The following is a 24,295-nucleotide window of genomic DNA, read 5'->3' as shown; positions in this document are numbered from 1 at the left end:
TATGACTTTATTCTCGAAATATTACAACTTTAATCTCATAATATTACGACTTTATTCTCGTAATATTATGACTTTTTCTCAGTTATGACTTTATTCTCAAAATATTACGAGTTTTTTCTCGTAATATTTCGACTTTATTCTCGAAATCTCCGATTTTTTTTTTCTTCAATGTGGCCCTAATACTCCGTCGTACTCTGAGCCTTAAGTCCCAGTTGTAATGAAGTTATTTTAATTTATGAAGTAAAATGTAAGGCTAGCAGAGTTGTTAGCTCTGTCTCCTCACAGCAAAAATCTCCTGGGTTTGAATCCACGCACAGGTGGAATGGACGGATGAAGATATGCTAAATGGGTGTTAAGTTGGTCTTTCATACCCGTGACCAGATGTCTAAAGGCAAATGTAGACCCTCAGGCCAGACCAGTTGGGAACCACTGCATTAAACCATGCTTACCATGCATATATAGCCTCCATGGTTGAGGCAGCATTTGATTTCACCTCAACAAACTTTATATTTGACAACCAAACTGGATATGATGTTACATTATTGAGCACAGCGATTACGATAATCGCGTCTTTGAGCATAAAATACATAAAATGTGTTCACGTGACATCAATGCAATCATTGACTTATGACTTAGGATGTTCTCCAACAAAACCACAGTTTCTTCTGGTTAAACATACGGATGCATGGGCCAGATTTGAACTCTGACCAAATTTGCAGGAGCATGAATGAACAAGCTTCTTTGGCAGAAAGAAAAATCTTGAATTCTCATTTGCATGGTTTCCAGTGGTAGCAAAATATTTTTTAGATAACAAGTCTGACTATACTCTGATTTCTTGTCTTTCCACTTCACATATGCCAACCTGCTCCCCCCTCCTTCCTGCCTTCCCTCCTTCTTTCTTTCCTTCCTTCCCTCTAGGACTTTTTGGGTCAGATGTTCTGTACTCTTGGGGAGATTGTTGGATCACCAGCCAGTCGACTGGAGAAACCACTGGGGTGAGTAAAAGCTTCAGGCAATTTTCTTGCTGCCTAAATACCCCTGACTCCAAATGTGATGGAGGAACACCATACTGTGCTAAGAGGGGAGTTAAGACAGAAGAAAAATGCTTTGGACCCAAATACAATGACCCTTCTCATGTTTACGGTTTATAAACTTAGTTTCATTTGTACTGAGAGGAAGTGCATTAGAGGCACAGAGAGAGTGTGAGTAAAATGTCAGCATGACGAGGAGGAGGAGGAATAATTGGAAACACATTGGTGATTTAGCAAGACATTGATCAGACAAAGAAGGAGAGGAAGGGAGGAGGAGACAACACATCCTACAGATGTTTTCCTCAGATAATTATTGTCATTAAAGGAAAGGGTGAAGCGCGGAGCAAAATTACCCAAATTACAGCTCATCTCTTCAGCTTGTGCTTTTACACAGGCTGAGAAAAATGTGGTGTTAATGGGGGTATCCTGTTATCTGTCTTTATACTTCTATCATCCATCATCATTGTCATCAGTGTGCCCGGCTCTTGGGTGATTCAGGTGAAGTCATTTAAATGTCCCATTAAGTGAGATATGCTGGTTCAACATCTTATTGCCATGTACTATTCTTGAACATATGACACTCATCTAAAGTTACAAACCTGTTTACTAAGCTGATTTTGGAGCAAAGAGTACAATCCCTCTTTAACAGATTTACTCGCTGATCTATTCATGATTTGTCGAATTGTATATTAACTACTTCAAATGTCTAACATACTGTAGTACTGACAGTTCAGAGAGAGCACATTCACTCAAATATATATATTTACATTAGCACTGCATATGAGAAAGGACACAGAGAGGCGATGTTAGGCTTGGACACAAATTCATTTGTCTGGCTAAAAGAAATGGTTTCTGGGTGACTGCTGCAGGTCACAGAGGCTGGCAGAGGAGCGCGTATGCACCACTTAATGCATCTCTAAAATCTCATCTACACCATCTGCACTCCTGTGTGAAAACATTGTATCTCCAAAACATAATCAACTGCATGAGCTCAGGAAAACAGTCTTGTTTTCACCTTCGTGACAAGGCAGTTTTCGGTTTTTAAATTGTTTATGCGGCTTAGAAGTTGGAGAATTTTCTCAGTACATTAAGAGACATTTAAGTCTTCGCTTTTTCCTGAATAATTCAAAATTACCCAATTTGAAGATACATAATTTTCTCTGGACAAAATGTTGATTACTGAAAAAAATCTTGTAATCGGAATGGGCCATGTTTTTAATAATGGAAACAAGGACTGAATGATAACTACAGTACCAGCAGTTACAGTGGGGCTGGTATTTACCTTTTGAGTGTGTGTGTGTGTGTGTGTGTTCCTGGAGACACCTATTGTAGCAAAACAATCACAGAAGCTGTTTTGTCTGACAGATCTTGTCACTGTGATACCTTCAGAACTGTGGAAGATGCAGCCACAAAGCTTTACAAAGGACTGAGTTCAAAGGTGGGTGTGGTCCAAGCAAAGGCGCTGGAAGTGGGGTGGCAGGACATAGAGAAGGGGCCAAGGGGCCAAGGGGCCAAGGGGCCAAGGCCCCCCCACATTAGCTTTAAGTCAGGGGTCGCATCTGTAGTAATCACATTGAAAGATGCTCCCCAGTTTCTGCATCTACTGATTCTTGCTTATTTTATTAACTCCACTAAGGAGGTGATGTTTGCGGTTTGGTTCGTGTCTTGGCTTGTATTTCTTCTTCTCTCGCAGGATTACGGAACAACCTCAGGCTTGATTTTCATGAAACTTGGAGGGGTGTCGCATGGGTCAAGGAAGAACCCATGAATTATTTGAATTCTCGTTAACATTGCGAGAAAGGACACTTGGCCTTGGTGGAGGACTGCACTCTACGTGTGCCTGTCTTATTTAGCTTTTTCCCTGTTTGAGGTACATGCTGTTTTGACACCACTGCGTAGAATGCATATTAATGCTTCATGATTCAGGCATCACATCTTGTGTTTTGACTCGGTCATCATCAGGGATGTGCAGCCAGATGCCTCAGATGTACGCATTAAGAATAATGTATATCATATTGGCAAAGTGCACAGGAGCATACCAAAATTGTCTGCCTCTCCCTTGAGCACACCCCTGATGATGACACAGTTGCAGAACTGTTGCAAAAACATTTTGTGACACTGTGTGTGTGTGTGTGTGTGTTTTCCCCACAGTGCACGGACTATTAATGTTGCTGAAGGGGACATTAGCAGTGCAGATATAAAAGCGCCTTGAGCCACTATATTGAGAGCATAAACCTTAATAATGTTATTATAAGTTTAATATCAAACCGTTTCCCTCTGAGCTGAGACTTTATATGGCATGGTTAGAAAAGGAAATAGAACGGCTGCCAAATTATTCATTTTTAATTTGAGACACTCTGCAGCTGAGAGATAACCCAACTGGTTGCCAAATTTTATTCTTATGGCTGCCTTTAATCTTTCTTTAAAGGCTGCAAAAATAAAGTCCACCAAACTAGCACGACCCTGGGTGTAGCATGCAGACATCAACATCTATTTGTTTCACATGGTATTCATTTATGGCTTTCAAAGGTTCTGTATGCAACATTCAGAGCATTTACATGGCAGCTATTTGTTATGTAAAGATATAGTGGAGTAATGGCGTCCTAAGCAGAGAATTAAGTCATGCTCCCTCTGCATGTGCTGTAATCCAAGCTTCTGTGTGGTCTATTGCTGTAGATGGTCTAGCTGTAGGTGCATGTTAGTCCCTTACTGTGTCTCAAATCGTGTACTTCTGTACTTACACTTACTATTTTGAGTGCATAAGTGCGTTCACACTGAGAAGTATGGAAAAATGCAGTGCTTTATGAGTACCCGGATGGTGCACTCAAAACGGTCAAGAAGTTGAGTGTGGAACTATGGACACTTCTCACCCTAAATGGTTGTCATCTTGGCTATGTAGTGGAAGGGGAGGGACCACTTTTCAAACTGGAAATGGCGGCCGAGGACTGTGCGACCGTGAACGTCGCTGCATTGTACAAATACATATGTTTTTTGCACTAAGCACCACTATACTATTGTCGGATATAAGCCAGCAGTATGTTTATTGGGTTAATTTAGCAGTCTGTAATGATTTGATAGTGCGAACGATAACGCAAATGCTAATGCTAGTTTGCTAACTAGCTAATTTGTGGTCGTCATTTCCGGTGAGTGCACAATGGCCATGTTTTGTTTGAGACAACACGACCCTGTCGAAATTCGTGCACTACTCCAATGAGTACATAGTGCACATAGTATACTACAAGGAAGTGTACTAACGGAAGTATGTGATTTGAGACACACCAACTGTGTTTGTATCGCACTGGCTAACTAATCGCCGCTGCTCTACGGCACTGGCGGTTACTGCTAACATCAGGACGCTGTCGTCAAGAAAGTGTATAGCGCCCATCCTCTGGTCCCCCCTTGTTAATGTCAGTAGCTCTGTCAGCACTGTTGCCATTGTTAGCACTGTTAGCTGCGAGCTGGCTCAGCCACAATGTGCAGGCAGTCTAGGCTCAGACTCTGAGTCATAGATATACTCTGAATGTCATTTACAGCTCCTTTAATGACTGATCATAGAAAGTAATGTGTTTTTTTGACAGTTTCATTCAGTTCCATCCTGTGATTTTAGTGGATATGTAAAACAGCTTCCTCAAATTCAAAACACCATCACATATTAACCTCCGTTGTGATTACATTCAGGGCTTAAGGTTTATGTGAACTTGAATAAAAGCGTTGATCAGCAGCTTTTGAAGTTATACTGGAGAGGCTGTGCAGCAGCTTTGTTTTACCCTCTTTTGGGGAGAGTCACTGAGGTGGAGGAGCAGCAAGAAACACAAGGCAGCCCCATGAGCACCACCACCACAAAGTGATGCATTGCCCTGGCAGATGTGCTACCCAGTGGAGTTTGTTTTCACGTTTCTGTGGATATGAAGAGTGATTTATATTTCATCGCTTGGAAATGTCAAGACATTTGTCTAAGCTGTGCTGAGTCAACTAGAGAATGTTTTAGAGCATGTGTTTGTTTTTCACGTCTGTCTCAACCAGTCATCTGCTTCACTTTTCACCTGCACATGCAAGACACATGAATGTAAGAAATATTTGTCAAAGAAGTGAGTTAAAGGATCTTTGGTAGCGTTGGACTGTAGAACTATCAGTCTCTCTTGCTGTCTGCCTCCTACCCACATGTATGCATCATATCACAAATACACAACCTTGACTTGAGATAATTGTATTCTCATCTCTTTTCTCTTAGCCTCTGAGCATTTACATGTACGCACACACACAAATTCAGAGCTGTACACATTTTAGTAATTGATTTCATAAATCCTGTTCCTTGGTTAAATGGCACATGAATGCATAAGAGTGCGTTCCACTCTTTTTTCCTGCTCTCTTTTCTGTGGCTAATTGTAATGGCTTTAATCTTCCTGAAATTAGTGCTTGTTTAATTAGGCAGCAGCCGTTGTGATTTTCATTATGCGAAAAAGGCTCCTGAAGGAAAAGGGAGAATGAGAGAGATAGAGAGGAAGAGAAAAAGGTGACATCAGTGACTATTCTGAGAGTGGTTGTGTGTTTGAGGCACACAGACATCAAGACAGGGACAGAAACACCTTGTGAAGATGAGGACAGTCCAAACAACCCATAATTGTTAGTCGAGATTGTACACAGAAGCACAACACAAGGTAATAGGAAAACAGAAGCATTTCAGTAGAAGTGAAGAAGATGAAGAAGACAGTAGAAGATATGCAGTCAAAATGAAGCTTTTCTTTTTCAGTTGAACAAATGAACAATAAAACACACAAAAACTCAAGAAATGTAATGTTCTCACACCTGTCTTCTTTATAAAACTGAAAAAACATTGTATACCTTCTGAATTAAATTTAGATTTCTCTCTTCCACCAAACTAATACTAATGTTGACTTAAAGGGAAATTTCGGTTTATTGTGTGTTTGTATTTTGCTGAACTAACTGACACAAAAATAATGTTTTGGCATGACTCATTGGGTGTTTTCACATTTGGTATGATTAACTCTTTCGCATTAGTAAAATTGTTCTGCACTGGAGTACACTTGTCATCCTCTATATTATATTACATGACATTATTGTGTGTTGTCCCAAAAGTGTAGAAAGGAGCGCCAGTGGCAAGATCCCCAGCCCATACAACAAAATCAACCCTCACATTCTGCGTGTACAATGTTTTCTATTTTGGAAACAACTAGTCCATACCCGGGGATGTGTTATGTATAGAGGAATAAGAAATCAAAAACAGTATATTAGAGGAGATGCAAAATCGGAGCACTGTAAATACACTGTGTAATAATTATTAATGTAAGACAAACAATACACACAGTATTTAGAAACATGCTTTGTGGCAAAATACGTGGAGCATAGTTTTGGCTGACGGCACGGAGGCACGCGTGTGCGCGGGGCCGTGCGCGGGGCCGTGCGCAGGTACACACATACAAACGCAACACGGAGAAAGAATGAAAGAAACAGTGCACAGCGCAATGTTTAGTTTGTAATGTTTGTAGACTAATGTCAGTAAAGTGAAAATACGTAACGGCTGGCTCGCATACACAGACACAGACGCGCGTTCGTTCAGTAAAATAATTACCTTAGTCTTCAGGAAGTGTTGGTGCTTGAAATTGCATGTCCCAGCCATGAACTGTGGTCCGAGCGCAGGTGTTTTCCAAGTGGTTTTGATCCACAAGTGTTGGAGATAAAGGCTTACCAGCCAAACTGTGGTCCCAGCGCAGGTGCTTTCAAAGTGGTCTCTGCGCCTGCGCAGCTCGCGCTGCTAATGGTGCTTCGAAGTGGTATCCACGCATGCGCAGCTCGCGCTGCTAATGGTGCTCACGGTATGAATGGGTAGTGGACAAAAACGCGAATATAAACAGTAGAAATGTTGGGTAGTGGACAAAAACGCGAATATAAACAGTAGAAATGTGGGAAAAATGCAAAAACGGCATCATCATGGCTGTCTGCGCACAACCAAGATGAAAGCCTATGTGCAAGTTCAGAGAAGTAGGTCAAAGCAGTGAGGAGGAAAACGGATGATGACAGACGGAGGGACAGAGGTTTCTCCATTTAATAGTAGGATGTCAACCACGACTCTCTTGCCTGCTTTCCTACCTTATCACCCATGACTGTGCAGTTCAGAGACCAGCTGCATTGAGAAATACCTGTGCAACTCTAAGCACTGACAGCTACTCACATTGAATGGCAGTGAATGTTCGTGTTTTGGTACAGTTGGTTTCCACCCCTGCTGCAAAACATAACCAAGTACATATTAACCGTATTCGAGACCACCTTTTCAAGTGGACCCGGGCATGAATCAATGAATCATGGTCAGTCTTCACAAACTAATCAAACAAACCAGACTTTGGAGTCAAGTTTACTCTGGCCTTGCTCCCTGATATGAAAGTCTCCTTAGTCATTTTTGTAATGTGTGAGATACTAAAGACTTTTTCCACACAGTTTTACAGCACTTTATTTAGAAATGGATGCTGAAGAGGCTTACCCCTCAGTGCCAAAATAGTTGCACAGCCCAACAGTCTCAATGTCAGCAGATGCCTCCATGTTGATCGATTTTGCAGCTACTTGTTAATTTGCATATTCTGTTATCACAGTCTTTAGAAGGTTGAATTGTATTGTAAGGCACAGGGTGATTAACATTGACAAGTAATGAATGTATCAGACTGTAGTGCTCTCGTCAGTCTTTGTTTACTGCACTGTATTATTATTATTCCCTCTGAGGCCACCGCAGCACACAGGAAACACAGCCGTAAAAACTTTTTCTGCTGTTGTGTGTGTTTGTATGTTCAGAGCTGTGCATGTGTAACTTCTGTCTTGTTGTAAAGATATGAATAACAGATCTTTCTGCCTTTGTTAGAGTCAGCCAAACCACACGACATGCTTTGTATCAATGAGACAGTCAGCTAACCAGATAATCAAAAACACGTAGAGACTGAAAAGTTAAGGTCGGACAACTCCATCACCCGCCTGCTAACAGAATGCCTGAAATGAAGAGGTAACACTGGGGAACAAGTGAGTCCATACAGATATATAAATTCAACAAATGTGTCGACACTAATATTACTATCCTGTTAATGTTGTAAAATTATGTAGCATCAGTACTTAAAAGTCCAGCCAGGCGGTCCATCTGTAGCCTGTAAACACTGTCTGAGTGCCGTGAGTAATGACTGTTTCCTTGACAATGTCGACTAGCTTCTCATTTACTCAGCAGGTGTAGTGTAAGACACCGATGATTAACAGGCATTAATTTCACGCAGTGTTTATTAGATTGGAAAAACTTGTTGAGCTGACGTTAACTGATATAGCCGACCCTGATCAGTGATAAAATGAAAGCATTTGTTTTTATCTCATTTGTAACTTTACAACATAAATGATCCTTTTGTCTCGAACTGAAAGACAACAGCACCTTACACAAAGCTTTGAATATCACACATAGCAAATATTTTTCCATATCAAAGCAGAAAAAGCGCAGGTGTGATTAATATCATTGTAATGATTGTTCTGTTTAGCTGTCCCAGTTTTAGGGCATTGTGTGTGCTGGCTAACTGGAAGGCTTACTGGGTTATTTTAATGGAGCTGAGCCATAGTGTTATTAGTAGCACCTGTGTCAAGTCAAAATGATACAAACACAGTGTCCGGTAATGTTTATATGTTGCACCTTTTTCTAATTGACATTGATCTGTGTTCATGACATGATACAACTCATGACTTCTCCACTTCCTAAAATGTTAATGAAACGTATTCATAGAGTGTGTGCACGTGTGTGTGTGTGTGTGTGTGTGCGTGTGTGTGTGGGGGGGACAGAAAGAAAAAAACAGAGCTCTTCCGCCAAACAAGACATTTGTTTCATCTGAACATCAAAGGCGCTTCGCTCTTTTATGATTGCTTCAGATTTTACAGTCCTCTCTTGCCACAGGCCTCAAATGCATATTTTATTAAAGAGGTTAAAATTTTCTTGTCATTTATATTTACATACAAAAACTATTTAAACCGGCAGTGCAGTGACAAAGGTGGCTACACAATGCAGTTTTTTCCTTTTCTCTTTAATATTTTGGAAAATGTGGAAAAAAAAATACACTATTTTCCAGATGTAAACAGGTATTTATAGAAACAGAAGGTGCAATGAATATGTATGTTGGAAGAGATGTTATGTTAAATTATTCTGTTTGGTTCTGTTTGTGTATGTGCAGGTGAGATTATTTTTTGCAGCCTACACTTTAATATGCCAATCAAGTTGACAAGTATGAACATCATTTTTAATTCATTGTTTGCGAGCTCAATTAAATTATTCTTATTAATCTGCTTTGAATGTTCTCAGCTCGGTGCCATAATGTTTTTTAACAGCATTGGATGATGATTGAGAAATCACAGCTGATGATGATTTACAGATGCATTTGTATGAATTAATAAAACTACAGTATAGTTGCAATTAATAGCCACAGCTGTAAGTTCTAGTATGCATAACAGCGGGCGGTATGAAGTTGTTTTGACACCTTTCCTAATCCAACACAGTCACTGGGTGAAAATGCATCAGATGGCCTATTACAACATTTGATTAAGGGTGTGTTATGTCTATATGTGGGGGGTGGAAATAAGGCTGGTGCACGTGTGTACAATTTAATAAGGATTGGGATTCATAAAACAGACCCATGCATACATATATTTGGAAAGCTGACACAAAGAGGGTGTAAGCATATTTCTGCCTTTGTGGAGGCTAAAACTTTATGTATACACAGAGTTGAACAAATCTGGCCCCTGACATTTCTGATTGTAATGACGAGGCAAGATCTTGTTAAAATCTTGGTTGGAAGAGTGAAGAGGGTTTTTTTTTAATTTCCCCCCTGTGAGTCATAATAATTTAAAAGGTTGTTGGTAAAATGCTGGCCAGTAAACTGTGTGTGTGTGTGTGTGTGTGTGTGTGTGTGTGTGTGTGTGTGTGTCGGAGATGAGGAGAAACAAATCAGTTTCCTGTATTTACCGCACACAACACCTTACTATGAGAGGGAAATATGGCCTATTATATTATCATAAGCAGTATGACACCCAACATCCCACCAGCTAATTTAGCATGCTGCTGCTGTTCCGTTCTGGTATGACTTCAGACAAAATGTTTACATAAGTGAGAAATTAATTGTGCAAAGGATCCTTTAGGTTTTGCTTGCAGTGAAAAAAAGCATGTCATTTCAGGGAATAGCTTATTTGCCAGTCAATTGCAGGTTTGCTGATAACTGTGGAGAAAGGGTCTGCATACAAACAGTTTGATTACCAGCTAATTTCCCTGCTTCATTTAAATCCATGCTTATTGCTTCACAAGAAATGACAAGTAGCAGCCATGCATTACTATCCACAAACCTAAAAATCATTCGGCCATTTACCCATTTACCCATTTTCTTATTTATGATTTATTCAGCGTAAACACATCCTCTCAGCAATAATGCTGCAGGTGTTTGTGTCTTTAGTGAAGAGTTTTAACAGTAATTCACCAAACATCCCTGGCATCCACGGGTCATGGACACAGCAACAGGTACTGCCTTTGCAAAGTTTATAAAAATACAGTTTTGTTTAGAGTCAGGCAGTGAGGTGTTGATTCAACGCTGTTGACAGAATTTTGTGATCCCCTGACTTGTCATGTAGAGCCAGCAGCAGGTCAGCAGCAGCATTCAATGAAATATCTCCACATCTATTTGATGGATTGCCAAAAAAGTTTGTATTCATGGTTACTGTTGGATGGATTATGATGACAGTTGACAAAAACATTCATGTCCTGCTTAGAATAAATTGTAAAAACTTTTGATCTCTTAATGATATAGCGCCATCATCAAAACTGTAATCTGTCCAATATTTTGGTTTGTGATGAAATACCTGAAAAAGTGACATTTCCATCAGCCTCATCTGCACAGTACTTTGTGTGTAGTGCTAAATAGGAATTGTTTGCATGCTAACATGCTAAGCTAAGATGGTAAAAATGATAAACAGTATTCCTGCAAATCCTTAACATGTCACATGCTGATGATTTAGCTCAAAGTAACATGCCCACATGCAGCCTCACAGTTACATCAACATGTTTGTAGACTCTCCAAAATAAAGCATAAGGACATATGGGAAATGATAGAGTGGAGTGTATGTGGAGAGCATCAAAGTAAGAGAAAATCAAAAGGCAAAAGCCATCCTAGAACACAAATAATAATTATAATAATCATAATAATTAAGAAGAAGACAAATTTGCACATACCATGGTCGTTTATTGTTTGTTATTTATTAGTATTATTGCTGATTAGCCAAGTTGTTTATTTGTGTTGATTTTCCATTAGCTTTTGTTCTGCTAAGTAATAAATGCAATGTTAAGTTAATAATAATAACAATAATGATAATAATAAGGGGAATGGGAAACTCGCCTAAGGTGCCACCACTGTCCTCATCATAGCATTTGGATGAATATGAAATATAGATGATTTTACTTAAAGCAGCCTGGTCCTGCCTGTATGTAACACATGCTTTGTGAAGCCTTACATGTTTTTATGTCACTCTTTGAGGCTATGGTAAACACTATGGTTTCAACATTCAACAAGAATTTACAAGCGTGCCGCCACGACTTGTAAGACTGAACTCCAATTGTGACATATTTCATCTTTTCTCTTCAGTTGCTCAAACCCTCTTTGAACCATACATCACATACAGTATTTATATAAAGATCCTCATCTGCAAGCATGCCTTAAAGAGCCAAACACAACAATCACAAGTCAGCAACAAAACACCATGATGCAACACAGCACACAAACAGAGAAGATATGGCAAAGACAGAATAAGAAAAGACAGAAGTAAAGGCACAAAGCAACTCACAGCACATGTTGGGAAGGCATAAGAAACCGACCTAACGAGCCCAGCCAAGCTGAACCATCAACGTCAAACCCTCAGCGAAGAGGAGAAACAGCTAGGTAGCTTACATCTTATAAGTGAAAAGCAAATTATGAAACCTTGGGCGGAACAGTTTAAAAAGGGAGAATATTGTGTTTTTATTACTTTCATTTATTCAGGGCTGTTTGACGCATACTGTTTTTCTGCGAGGCACTCCCTGCACCTGCACAGTTAGCATCCTGGAGCGGACTATAAAACACCACAGTTTTCCACTGAAGCCCACAGAGCAGCTCCACTGCAGCAGATGGGGGTTAAATGGCTCACTCGGGGGCACGCTGATGATAGACAAGCAGCCAGAGGAGAATTGTTGTCATTCACTTCAGTTTTCCTCACAGCATCACTCAAAACATTCAGACTGCATGTTTGCTTTTCCTCTAACCCTCAGGCTGTTACCATCTACAGTCAGCCTCTGCAGCGTACTGTGGTTGTCGCTTTGTTTTACATTGTGTTGCACCATATTCCATTAAAATCCTATCACAATACCCACTCATTGTTGGTTATGTTAACCCATGTGACACTACTGCTTGACACTATGGACAGTGTAACCCTTTGTTGGGTACAGATGTGGACACTATGTCATCAGGAAGTACGTAGGAGAGGGAGATGCAAGGAAGTTGAATTAGTACTAAAAAGAAAGAAATGAAAGACAAGGAAAGTGGAGTTATGATTAACAGCACAGACAGGACATTAGACAGATGTTGGGAGGGGGCGATGAGGAGGTGTGTTTGAGCACGCTTGGCCTTTTACTGTTTCGATATTCCCTGAATGTCAGTGTAGATTACTAGAGCACAGTAGTGAAATGGAAGGAAATTATTTGTGAATGTGAATAGAGGCATGTGTGCAGAGGCGGGATACCCAGCTGGGTATGATGACAAACTGAGCCTGACACCACAGCCTCCATGTCTGCAACAGTTGGCCACAGGCGCTCCAGGATGAAGTGACAGATACTGTAAACTCTACAACTATAACAACTTTTGAGATGGATATTGTTCTATTTATAAAGTGCACTGGAATATTAAGTTGCTCTATAGTCAACTGTAATAGATAGTTCAGTTTTGAACTTTTGAGAGATTAGAGATCATCTGCCCCTAGCTGGCGTCAAAAGCCTGCAGGCTGCTTTTGCAAGTTCTGCCTCTGAACTTATGCCACGACCCAGATACAGTGTAGGTGCATGGAGTTTTGTTTGTGGTCCTCAAAGCAAAACGGAAAACTCAGCAGCCGCCTTACTTTCCACAAACAATATCCTGGTTACTCTTAACTCACAGACCTCTCTGGCTTTGATTTATTTCTTCAGGAGAAAGCAGCTCAGATGAAAGCCAACTGCAAATGTCAAACATAATTTGTAAATACCTTGAGCACCACAAACAAAGCTCTGTCACCTGAATTGTTTTGGGCACAAGTTCATCATTGACTCCATTGGTTGTGGCACAAGTTTAAGAGGGTGGAATATTAAAACCTCAGCGCACAAACTTAAGTCCAGATGCTCTGAACTAAAGTTTAGTTGTATATACTGAGAGAACTTGCCTTTATCATGCTTATTGTTGTCCAGATATGACTGTTCAGTCCAAGCATTTGATGCTAAACACTCAGTTGTCAGTTCATGAGGTACACCTAGCTCATTTATACTCCCTATGTGTATGAAATTAGATCGGCTTTTTTCAAACATTGTGACTATCACTGTCCACATACTTCCATGCATCCTTTATGTTGGTATAGATATAGCTACTAAAGGGCACTAAAGGGCAGAGTCAAAAGTTTTCTGACAACAACAAATGTTGTGACAGTGGAGGGGGTTGTAATAATGTCCCTTTTAACAGAGGTAGCGTTGTAGAGGGTGGTGATCTGTGAGGCCATTAAACACATCGCGACATGGCAATGGAGAATTATTTTCATTATATTACCGATTCCTTCCGTTCCACCTTTTTTAATATGTCTTCATGTCCTACAGTTGTATCTCGCTTCCATCCATGCATCCATCCATCCATCCATCCATGCATCCATCTATCCATCCATCCAGGCTGATCAAATTATTCCAGACGTCCCTCTCCCCAGTGATGCTTTCCAGCTCCTTCTGGGGGACCCCGAGGCGTTCCCAGGACAAATGAAATATATAATCTCTCCAGCGTGTTCTGGGTCTACCCTGGGGCCTTCTACCAGTTGGATGTGCCCAGAACACCTCTTACTGGAGGTGCCCAGGAGGCATCCTGATCAGATATGCCAACCACCCCATCTGACCCTTTTCAACGTGAAGGAGCAGCAGCTCTTCTCCAAGCTCCCTCCGGATGTCTGGGCTCCTTACCCTATCTCTAAGGCTGAGCCCAGCCACCCTCCAGAGAAAACTCATTTTGGCCGCTTGTATCTACGGTATCCTTCTTTCGGTCACTACCCAGAGCTCAAGACCATAGGTAAGGGTTTGGATGTAGATGGACCAGTAAATCGAAAGCTTTGCCTTCTGGCTCAGCTCCCTCTTCACCACAACAGTCTGGCGCAGCACCCGCATCACTGCAGACACCACGCCAAACCGCCTATTCATCTCAGGCTACATTTTACCCTTACTCGTGAACAAGACCCCGAGATACTTGAGCTCCGTAGCTTGAGGCAGTAACTCCCTCCCAGCTCAGAGGGCACAATCCACCATTTTCCGGCAGAGAACCATGGCCTCAGATTTGGAGGTGCTGACTCTCATCTGGACCGGTGCACACTCGGCTGCAAACTGCCCCAGTGCATGTTGGCGGTCATGGTGTAATGAAGCTAACAGAACCATATCATCTGCAAAGAGCAGAGGTGCAATTCTGAGGTCCCACACCCCTTCCTCCCCACGTAGAATCCCATCCATGGTTATTACAAACAGAATCGCGGAGCAAATACCCATCAGAACTGTATCTCACTTAACCTACTCCACACTACCCCCACAATATCTAGTGGTACTGCTCCATTTTGTCTGCATCTCTAAGCTTTCAGAAACGTGCACACATAAATAAATGCACTGTATGGACACAAGGCTCCGTCCATGTCCGTATCTAACATTGAGCATAAACAAGCCATCATGCAACAGTCCTGCAGAAATCCTTCAAAAGGTTATCATGTTTATGCCTTGTTGAAACTGTTTTTAGAGAGGTGTCGATAAAACTTTATGATAATTTGGAGGACGAAGTATGTGGTGCTGCTGAACTGTATTATGTTTCACACAGAGGTGTTACTGTTATTTAGCCTACCATCATAGACATAAATGGGGTTGACAAAAAAAGTAGAAACCCCTCTCAGTATAACACAGTTCAACAGCACTGCAAACTACCTCCTCCAAAATGATTACACAGTATAATCAACACCTCTAAAAAGTTTCAACAACTGAACATTATAAACCTTAATAACGGGAGGACTTATTGCAGAACTGTTGTGTTAAACCGAATTAGTTTTAGCTTACCTAATAAACTGGCAACTGAGTGTGTGTCTGTGTCATAGCACCGGGTGCTAGAATGTTCATTTTCAATTGATGTAATCTCATAAACAGTGCATGCATCCAACCTTCAGTACACAGATGCGTGAGCATGAGTGTGTGCTCAGGGCTGGGAATGTCGCCATAGCAGGGTAAATGGAAAAACAGCTTTCAATGTGTATGATTATTAAGCTATTTCCAAACTCATATTCTGCAAAAACACAAGGTAAGTAGGTCTAATGATTCTGTGGGTTTCACAGCAGCTTTCTTTCAAACTCTTTAATCCCACATGCGATCAAAACATTCTTCCTCACCTTTTGTTTTGAAAGTGAAATAGCATATATCACCCAAAACAAACTGCAAAACAAAAATACAAGCATCTATCACATTTTAAGTGCTAAATTGTGGGCTGCTCAGATAATTATGAAATGTGCAACATGCTGAGCTCCTGGGAAGTCATACCGGGAGCGGGGGCTGCAAATATGGCCTTAAGCCATGCCTCAGTACCCCAAATGTAGTGTTGCTTGCTGCATGTGTTGGAGATGTGTTTGAGCTCATCGGAGAAGGTGAGAAACAGAGAAACTTCAGTAAGGGATTTCAAATCGCCATAAGCAATGTTTGTGAAAGACAGGTGTAAGGGGAGATGCATCAGAACCTGACCTTTGATATTAAAACAGTAAATCATATTTAAAATGCTTGGGATATATACACTGAATTTGCATTTAAGGAAGACAATTTTTATTATTCTATTTTACTGTCACGACCTTGATCCCTGATGTATCATTTTACTTCTGAAATGATCTTCATCATAACAGCTGGATCATCTCCTCCCTGCCCTCCTAACTTCTGTCAGACCTAATCTTAACTTAAACCTCGGACTTGAGATCCACTTATAGTGGTCAGAATAATGGATCCTACTGGCTTTCTTCCCAGTTTAACACAATTGATATACGTGTTCTTAAAGGGCACATTGCCAGTGTAAGATTCAGTTCAGACCTGCAGCAGAAGCTGTGAGTTTCTGACACTTCCTGTGTTTTTTTTCTGCCTGTGGATGAGATGCCTGTGTCAGCAAAACATCGCTTCATTATTCATACAGATGCAGTAACACACAATGACACCTGCTATGAATCATCCAGCTCAATCATACTCCTCAACTATTAGCTGCTGAGCTAATATGCCTTGCTCAAGAGCAGCTCCGTGATAGCTGTCAGCAAGGGAGGATTTTCATTCCCCTTATCTGTTCTGACTTCTCCAGCAGGTTTGAAAATTTAACAATTTGATTCTCTCTGCAAGCCAGGTGTGTCTGTCTGACTGCGTCTATTCCTTTATACTCATCTTTTCCCATTTTCTGCCTCTCATATCTGCTCTCTCTATTCTGCCCTCACCTCACCTGTCATAAAACCGCACATCTCTTTCCGTTGGTATGACTACCAGCTATTTCTAACCCCGACTATGAGTGAGCCGTGCTCCGCTGTGCCTCATCATTACCTATCGGATATGCAGATGCACATGAACGCAAGCCCTGAAACAAAATGCCTGCTGTAACAGCTCCAGTTGGCGTCTGCTCTAGGTGACATTTTTGTGTGATAAGGCTCTCGTGTATTTTTGGCTCCTCTGGAAAAAAAAGTGACATTTTGTTCTGTTTGTGTGAATCCAGTTTTCAGCTTTGTGAACACTTGGGTTTTATATTTTTGGCTGCCTGTGTGGTTGGATTATTTTGCTTCCAACAGGTGCAGGTGCAGGTGCAGTTTCAAACAATGGTTTATGCTAGTCATATGCTTTGAGACTCATTTTAGTGACTGGACCTAGTTTACAGGAAGTGATCATGGAGAATTTTACTTCACTTAATCGCTAAATTAAAATGAGTTGCAGCACAGAAACAAGTTCGTATATATTAGCTGTTACTAAATTGTACGCTAACATGAAACCAGGTGTACGTGTTGTGTTGCTAACTGAACTGAACTGCTAACAAAAACTAGCTTACCCATATATGGCCTTTTTATGTTTAAGAAATGTAACATGAAATATGGTCGACATATCTGACCTGACTCAAAATGCTGTTTAATAATAATGCTAATTGGAAGGGTTTTAAATTGCACCTCACAAAGCAACACTACAAATCTTGAAATACTAAGCACTGTGCCAGTATTGTTAGACTAAATGTGCATAAGTTGCATACTCTGAAAGACATTTCTCCATGTATGCTTAAATAACATAAAGTCATGCCTACAGTAACAAAGGTAAACTAAGAGTTAGTTATTTATCAATTTGCCCCTAAGACTATTTGGATTTTATGTTACAGCCATTGACTGCATAAAAATAATAGATGTAGCCACCATGATGTCATCCACTGGTCTGTGGACTCCCGTTTAAAGCTTCAAGTTCTGCATTTTCGCCGTCGCCATCTTGGATTGTTGTAGTCAGAAGTGACCATATTTGGATGAGAGGGTGGAGCTGTAGAGGAGCGAGGGGTGAATCTGACTTATAGGCTGTGGTGACGCCTGGCAGAGAACCTGTCACTCAAAGCAGCCACACCCTTAATTATGCGTAACTATAACCGTTAATAAAATGTACACAGGTGAGTTATGTAAAAATCCACTCCCCATACTGTTGTCGTGAATGGGGAAATCATCTTCAGAGACCACAATCTTTTTTTGTACCAGACTGTGAACATGTTTATTTCTGCTGTAAAGCTGGGCTTTTTTTTTTTTTTTTTGTTAAATATATGTTATTAAATTTTCAAGATAAAACATGAACATATATGACAGAACAGACAAACATACATTTGGCTCACACACATATCAAGATTCAAATTTCAAATTTATACAGGCGAGAGATTCAGGAGTCACATCCCACACAAAGAAAACAAACAAATAAGTAAACAAATAATATATATGTATACATATATACACGTGCGCATACACACTCACACACAAAGTAAAATAAATTGAGGGCACACTGCCATGCATGATACATCCACATGATCGGAGAGAGGTGCACAGAAATAAAAGCACATCAACAGCAAAGTGTCATTTATGAGGCAGAGCGTTCAGGGCTATGATACAAACCCTCTTGCGAGAATGGTGGAAATATCCAAACCAATATATGACAGGAAGGGGTCCCATGTTTAAGCTGGGCATTTTAACATGGAGAATGACTCGCTTTTGGAGCCAGCCTCAAGTGGCCATTCAAGGAACTGCAGTTTTTGGCACTTCTGTGTTGGCTTCATTTTTCAGCCCAGGAGGTTGCCTCTTGGTTACAGCTTCTCATGATGCGATGACATCCTGTTTAGATAATTGAGTGCCCTTGATTGGACAAGACTACAGATGTTTCTGAGCAACCAATTAACACATTACTGAGGTTTGGAGTAGCCAAGACATTCCTGGGGTTATGTTCCAGTTTCTGTAGTGCAACTTTGTTTAGGTAAATCACTACTTTGAAACAAGCCTTTAGTCACTAGAACTCGGTAACTTCTTTCTCCCCTGATGGAGACACAATTCAACAATCAGAGATTTATCAAGGGGAATAAAACCTTTATCATTTTTCATAGCTAGCTTGCTACCTAGCCTCATTCATGAAAAGTAGGCTCAGAAACATGCCTGAAAACTGAACACACAGCTGTACAGGTTGGTGTAGGTTGCCTTAAGTACAGTAAATAACAACTTTTATTCACTTACTTACTTAACTTCATTTGATTTTGGTGAGAAACTGTGAGCATTTCACACACAGCAGCAACTTCACAGCTTGACAGGAAGTCAAGTGGATCAGACTGGTATGTAATTTGCTACTAAGTGGTTAGGACAAAAAACACCAAGTATACCACCCGTCTTCCAATGAGGAATCAGCTAACATGAACATTATGTCAGGCTTAGTGAATTAAATCAAAGGAAATTCAGTCTGGGTGCAACAGAGTCCATGTCCTCTAGGAAGCTAAAATTCAAATATGCACAAACCAATGAGACAAGACAAGGTTAAAGAGAAATCCAAGCAGGAAACGCACAATGAGCAAATGTAAGCACCAGCATGTGGACAATACAGTCCCACTGGTAAGGAGTCGTCCCCGAAATTGTCTAAAGATACACACATGCACACATCCGTCTGTGTTTTCCTCCTCTGGCACGGTGTGCTAATGGAGGTCTGGAACAGTGGACTGATAAAGCTGTCACACAGCCTCCCTCTCTGCTTCTTTCCTTCTCTAACACAGAGTGATAAATCAAGTTTCTCCAATGGCATCACTTCCACAAGGAGACTCCTGTCTGCTAACACATGCGTACACACAGACATGCACACAGCACACACACACACACACACACACACACACACACACACTCATCACAGACAAATACATTAGATCTGTGTGCCTCTGCTCGGGCAATGAGAGTGGCTATTCATAGCTTCTAAACACAATCCCCTCACCTATCCCTCTTGGTTTTATTCTGTCATGTATCTTTCATTCTCTCACCCTCTATCTCTTACACACACACGCACACACACTCGTGTCTCCCTCTAATATTAGACTACATTCCACTGGGTCCAGCAGCAGTGCTCTGCTCGCTCTCTGGGGAAAGCCTCCATTGGTGGCCTGGGTCGCTGTCACAAGAGTAATGTGTGTTTGGGGAATAACTGCACTGCAGTGGCAGGTCTCCTCTGAGACAAAGATCATACAGTAAATATGAGCTATAAGACTTATTTCCTTGGGGGGGATTTCGGTGGTCAGAGAAGAGTAATGGCCAAGAGCATAATTACTACTAGAGGGCTCCTTTTCCACATGAGTACCTAACCTCTTCCTGTCCTCGGACTCTATCTGTCTCTCTTTAAGGTCTCAGCTGATGGGAAGCTGGTGGGTGCAGCTGCCTCTCTGTCTTCTGGGAGGTCTACATAGAAAATGGCTGCAGCTGATATTTGATAAAAGAAAAAGGGGGCTACAGATGGCACTTTGAAATCAGGTCAAGAAGTAAGATTTAAGGCAAAGCTAGTAGCAAGTCACTAGGATCTTTTCAGCTTAAGGGTACTACATTAGAGTTGGACGAATACATCGACAATGGGTATTTGAGTACATCGACTGTTGTTATTAATGGGCAAATTTGGTAATTTCATTTTGCTATTTTAATGGCCTGGATCAAGTGGGAGCCACTGCTCCTCAGGCAGCGAGAGACAGTGGGGAAAAACAGTGTGAAATCAGAATATTTTTACAATTTACTCAATGAATTAGGATTTTTTTGTTTGTTTTGTTTTTACCAAATGAGAGTTGATGATTCTTGGACCAGAATGACTAGCCAAGATGGTTTTGGTGAGTTTTATTTTCTGTTGGGTTGGCTGGAATTTTTTAACACAGTGCCGAACCCTGTATTACATGTGTGTGTATAGGCAATAATAGAATTTGCAGGAGGTTGACAAACCTAAATTATTTATTTCTTAATTATTGATTCATTAGATACTTTTTAATCTTACTTTTGCACCCATATTCTGTTTTGAAACAAAAGGCTCTGACCACCTGATCATTCACTACCCCAGCTCTCATTTATGATTTTAATAACTGTGTCACCATTAGCATAAGGGGATCTAGCAGTTCATTGATGGCTGTGGAAGAAAGATCCTTTCTCAATGTGACTGCAATCTTTACTTGTTGCTGCTTTGTCTCATAAATTACTTATTGTCCTTTCAGTCTTTGAAGTGCAAACAAAGCTGTGTTTCTATGAGGGAAGGAAGGAATGGAAGGAAGAAAGGGAAAGGAAGAAATATTTTTCCACTACCCCCCTCCAGCTCCTGCTTTGCAACTGACAGGATAGTCTTTGATGCTGTGATGAAAAGTGACGGCTGTAATGCCCAGGGCAGCTCATGTATGAGGGGCTAGGTGAAGTGAAACGGATGGTTCAGGGGTGCTGAGCTCCATGGAAATGTGCTCACCAGAGAGGGGGTTTGCCCCTCAGGAGCATCAGCCGCCTGACCCAGGAACCTCTGTGATAGACTGAAATCAAAAGGAAAAATGTCTGAACAATTCTCTGTGAAGGGTTCATGATCTAACCTATATGGCACTAGGTTATACATCAGATTTTAATCATGTCATGACTGTAAAAACATAATTTCCTCTCACCCTTCATCTCGTAATCAAATGGCCCACCCAAGCCACAGTGATTCTTCAGAAACACATACTGTACTTAAGTGTGGCAGATTTCACATTTAAATTGCTTGGATTTGCTAAAATCACACAGTGCAATTAAATATCATTTGACACATTTTCAAAGGTAAGAGGAGCTGAAAGCAGCATCACACGCTGCTCATAAAGCAACCTGATGGTGAGAAGATGTAACAGATGCTGTGTTGACAGACTTATGTGTCGCCTTCCTGCATTTCTAGGACACAGAGTTGGCATATTGTTTATTAGGCAATTTTATATTCAGCCTAGCTCATGCAGCATGATCATAACTCAATAATTAGTCTATACGTTACCAAAGAAGAGCCTATATCAACCATATTAAACAAGAAGGAAAGTAGCAGAGGTGCTGTGTGACTGATCCATCTCTCCATTCATTTCGTTATCAGCTCTCACTTTCTAAGAGGTGAGTGTGACTGACAGGTCTCATAATGTATCATTTTCCCTTTAAAACACTGACAAAACTAATTGTTTTCTAACTCTGTAGCTCTGTGTCATGACAGACCTTGGAGCAATTGTTTGTTTCATGTTAGAATATTTGAAAAAAAGGAAGGTAATAAAAATGACTCAAATTGAAAAAATAAATGAAGGGAGCCTGATAAGATGTTAAAAAAACAAATTTCCTCTTTTGTGATAAAAAATAGAACATTTGATGTGGAAAGATAACAAGGATAATAAGAGTTTTCTGTCTGGCTGCTCAGTTTAATTTGTTTTCTTGCCCTAGAGTTTGATTTGTTCACGTCAAATTTCATTAAAGCAGGTAACCCTAATAACAACTAAGCGCAATATGTGTTGTCTTCTTAATAAACACAAGAGCTCTGTGGTTTGTATTTACTGCAGCATGATGGTAGCATGTAGATGATGATTATCTGCATGCTCCTATGTTCAAAATATCATTTCTGAGATAGCATCGCTGATCTCAAAGAAACGTCATTAAATGTTAATGCACTAATTAAATAGTTAATCACTGGAAAATACATCAAACGACGTATGACAGAATAACAAGATTAGAACTGGTTCAGCAGTGACACACTCTGACCTGTTTGCTCTGATACTTAACATTTATATGATTCTGTGTTTTTAACAAGGCTGTCATATTTCATCATTAAAAGCATTTACTTTCTATCCAGGAGACAGAACATGGGGGACAGTGTGGATGATGTGGTGTAATGATAGGATTGCATTTCTTTATTTGGCCACCTCATGAAAAGTTAGAATGACAATGTATGTTCTACGATCATGTTCAGGAGTGACAGGGATGAATGCAGTCACTACATACATCATGTAAATTTCATCACCTGCCCAGGTTTCCAAGGGTCCGTACAATCCATCCTGTTGAGGCCCCAAAATTTAGTTTGTTTGAGCCGTACATGCTGTCAGCACATGTCAGACCATGTTTGCTTATGAAGACAATAGGGCTGTTGCAGTGAAGGAATTTCCCCTGCAGTGATTAAGGGTGGCTCAACAGTTTGATATGCTGTATTACCACGATGTAGAACACAGAAGGGTAATGAGGCACAATAAGCGGCACAGTGTTTTTTCAGGTGAGTCACTTTGGTTGCGTCTGGGTGCTATGATACAGCATATCCATGGAAGTAAAAATGTTGGCACTATAAAGAGTGCTCTTAGGTAGGCAGAATGGTCCCACCGGCTGGTGTGGGTACATTATTAATTTTTCCTCTGTTGTTGTTTTGCGATGTGACGGCTGGTCATTGTGGTATTTGTCCTGCCCCGCCCCCTCTACTCTGTGATTGAACAACTGGGTAAAAAGTGACATCAACGAGTGGCTGCAGCCTTTTACCCAAGGTCTAATATTTTTCAACTCTTGGCCACCACAACAAAAATAGGCAAACACACAGCACTTAGCGCAGACTACACATTCAGAACCTCGTCATACTGCTGGCTTTTGCAGCATAGTATTATGGTGTAAGTACGGTCCTTGTGGTATTTGTCCTGCTCTTAAGATAAAACATGAACATCGCGGTTGTGGCGGTTGCTTGCAATCCCGTGGTTGGCTTGTCAACAGCACCATAGAGCTGTGATTGGGCTCAACAATCAGGCCTGACCCTTCATGAACTTGCACAGTTTCTGACCAAGCCTGACCCAAACCGGACATACAGCAGCAGTTTTGGGCCTGAGCCTGATAAAAACCTGAATTTCTACTGTAAAAAATGTCTTAGATCATATTTCATATAGTTTTTTTAAATATTAAAACGTGTTGGAAGCTAAGGACTAGGGGCTGTTTCCAAGCACCACTTCTTCTTCTTTTCTTCCTTCTGCTATTATAAGAGTCTGTTGTCTCGTGCACGACAGGTTTGGGAGAGTGGCAGGCGCCCCTCAATTGGTCTAGTGCGCATGGTGGTCCATGGCGATGCAGCATGCAGATGACAGTCTTTGCTGCATGTTATGCACATCTCTTCCACTGCTCGGCAGGCAGAAGCAAACACTGCCAAAAAAGTCGCCTTGCAGCCCCCCCTCTGTCTCGGTCTCTCATGCGCTCTGTCTTTCTCCCCGAGAGATTCGCTAGAACCTGACCAAGCCCTGGGGAATATTGAGTAATTGCAGTAATTGCAGCCTGGCTCGGCCTGAACCTGGCAGATCAGGTTGGGCCCAATTGACCTATGGCTAAGCCACATCCCCCCTCCACTCACTCAGACAAACTATCAACATTCAGTGACCGGGCGCTATGGCAGGTGTCACAGTACACGGCATTTCGCAGGAGGCAATTGATGATTTTTGGGGACATAA

At 41.0% G+C, this 24,295-nt stretch overlaps 1 protein-coding gene across 1 annotated transcript in view; it reads left to right on the top strand.

Moving 5' to 3' along the window:
• The window catches only part of cpne5b (copine Vb), a 180,283-nt gene that overhangs the window by 64,004 nt on the left and 91,984 nt on the right, over positions 1-24,295 (top strand). The window contains exon 6 of the mRNA XM_050037339.1: positions 919-995. Coding sequence (XP_049893296.1) covers positions 919-995 — 77 coding nt within the window. The remainder of the gene's footprint in view (positions 1-918; positions 996-24,295) is intronic.

Source organism: Epinephelus moara, chromosome 24 (assembly GCF_006386435.1).
Source record: "Epinephelus moara isolate mb chromosome 24, YSFRI_EMoa_1.0, whole genome shotgun sequence".
NCBI classification, from domain to species: domain Eukaryota; kingdom Metazoa; phylum Chordata; class Actinopteri; order Perciformes; family Serranidae; genus Epinephelus; species Epinephelus moara.
Note: the sequence above shows the minus strand (reverse complement) of the source record. Positions and strands in the feature narration are given on the sequence as shown.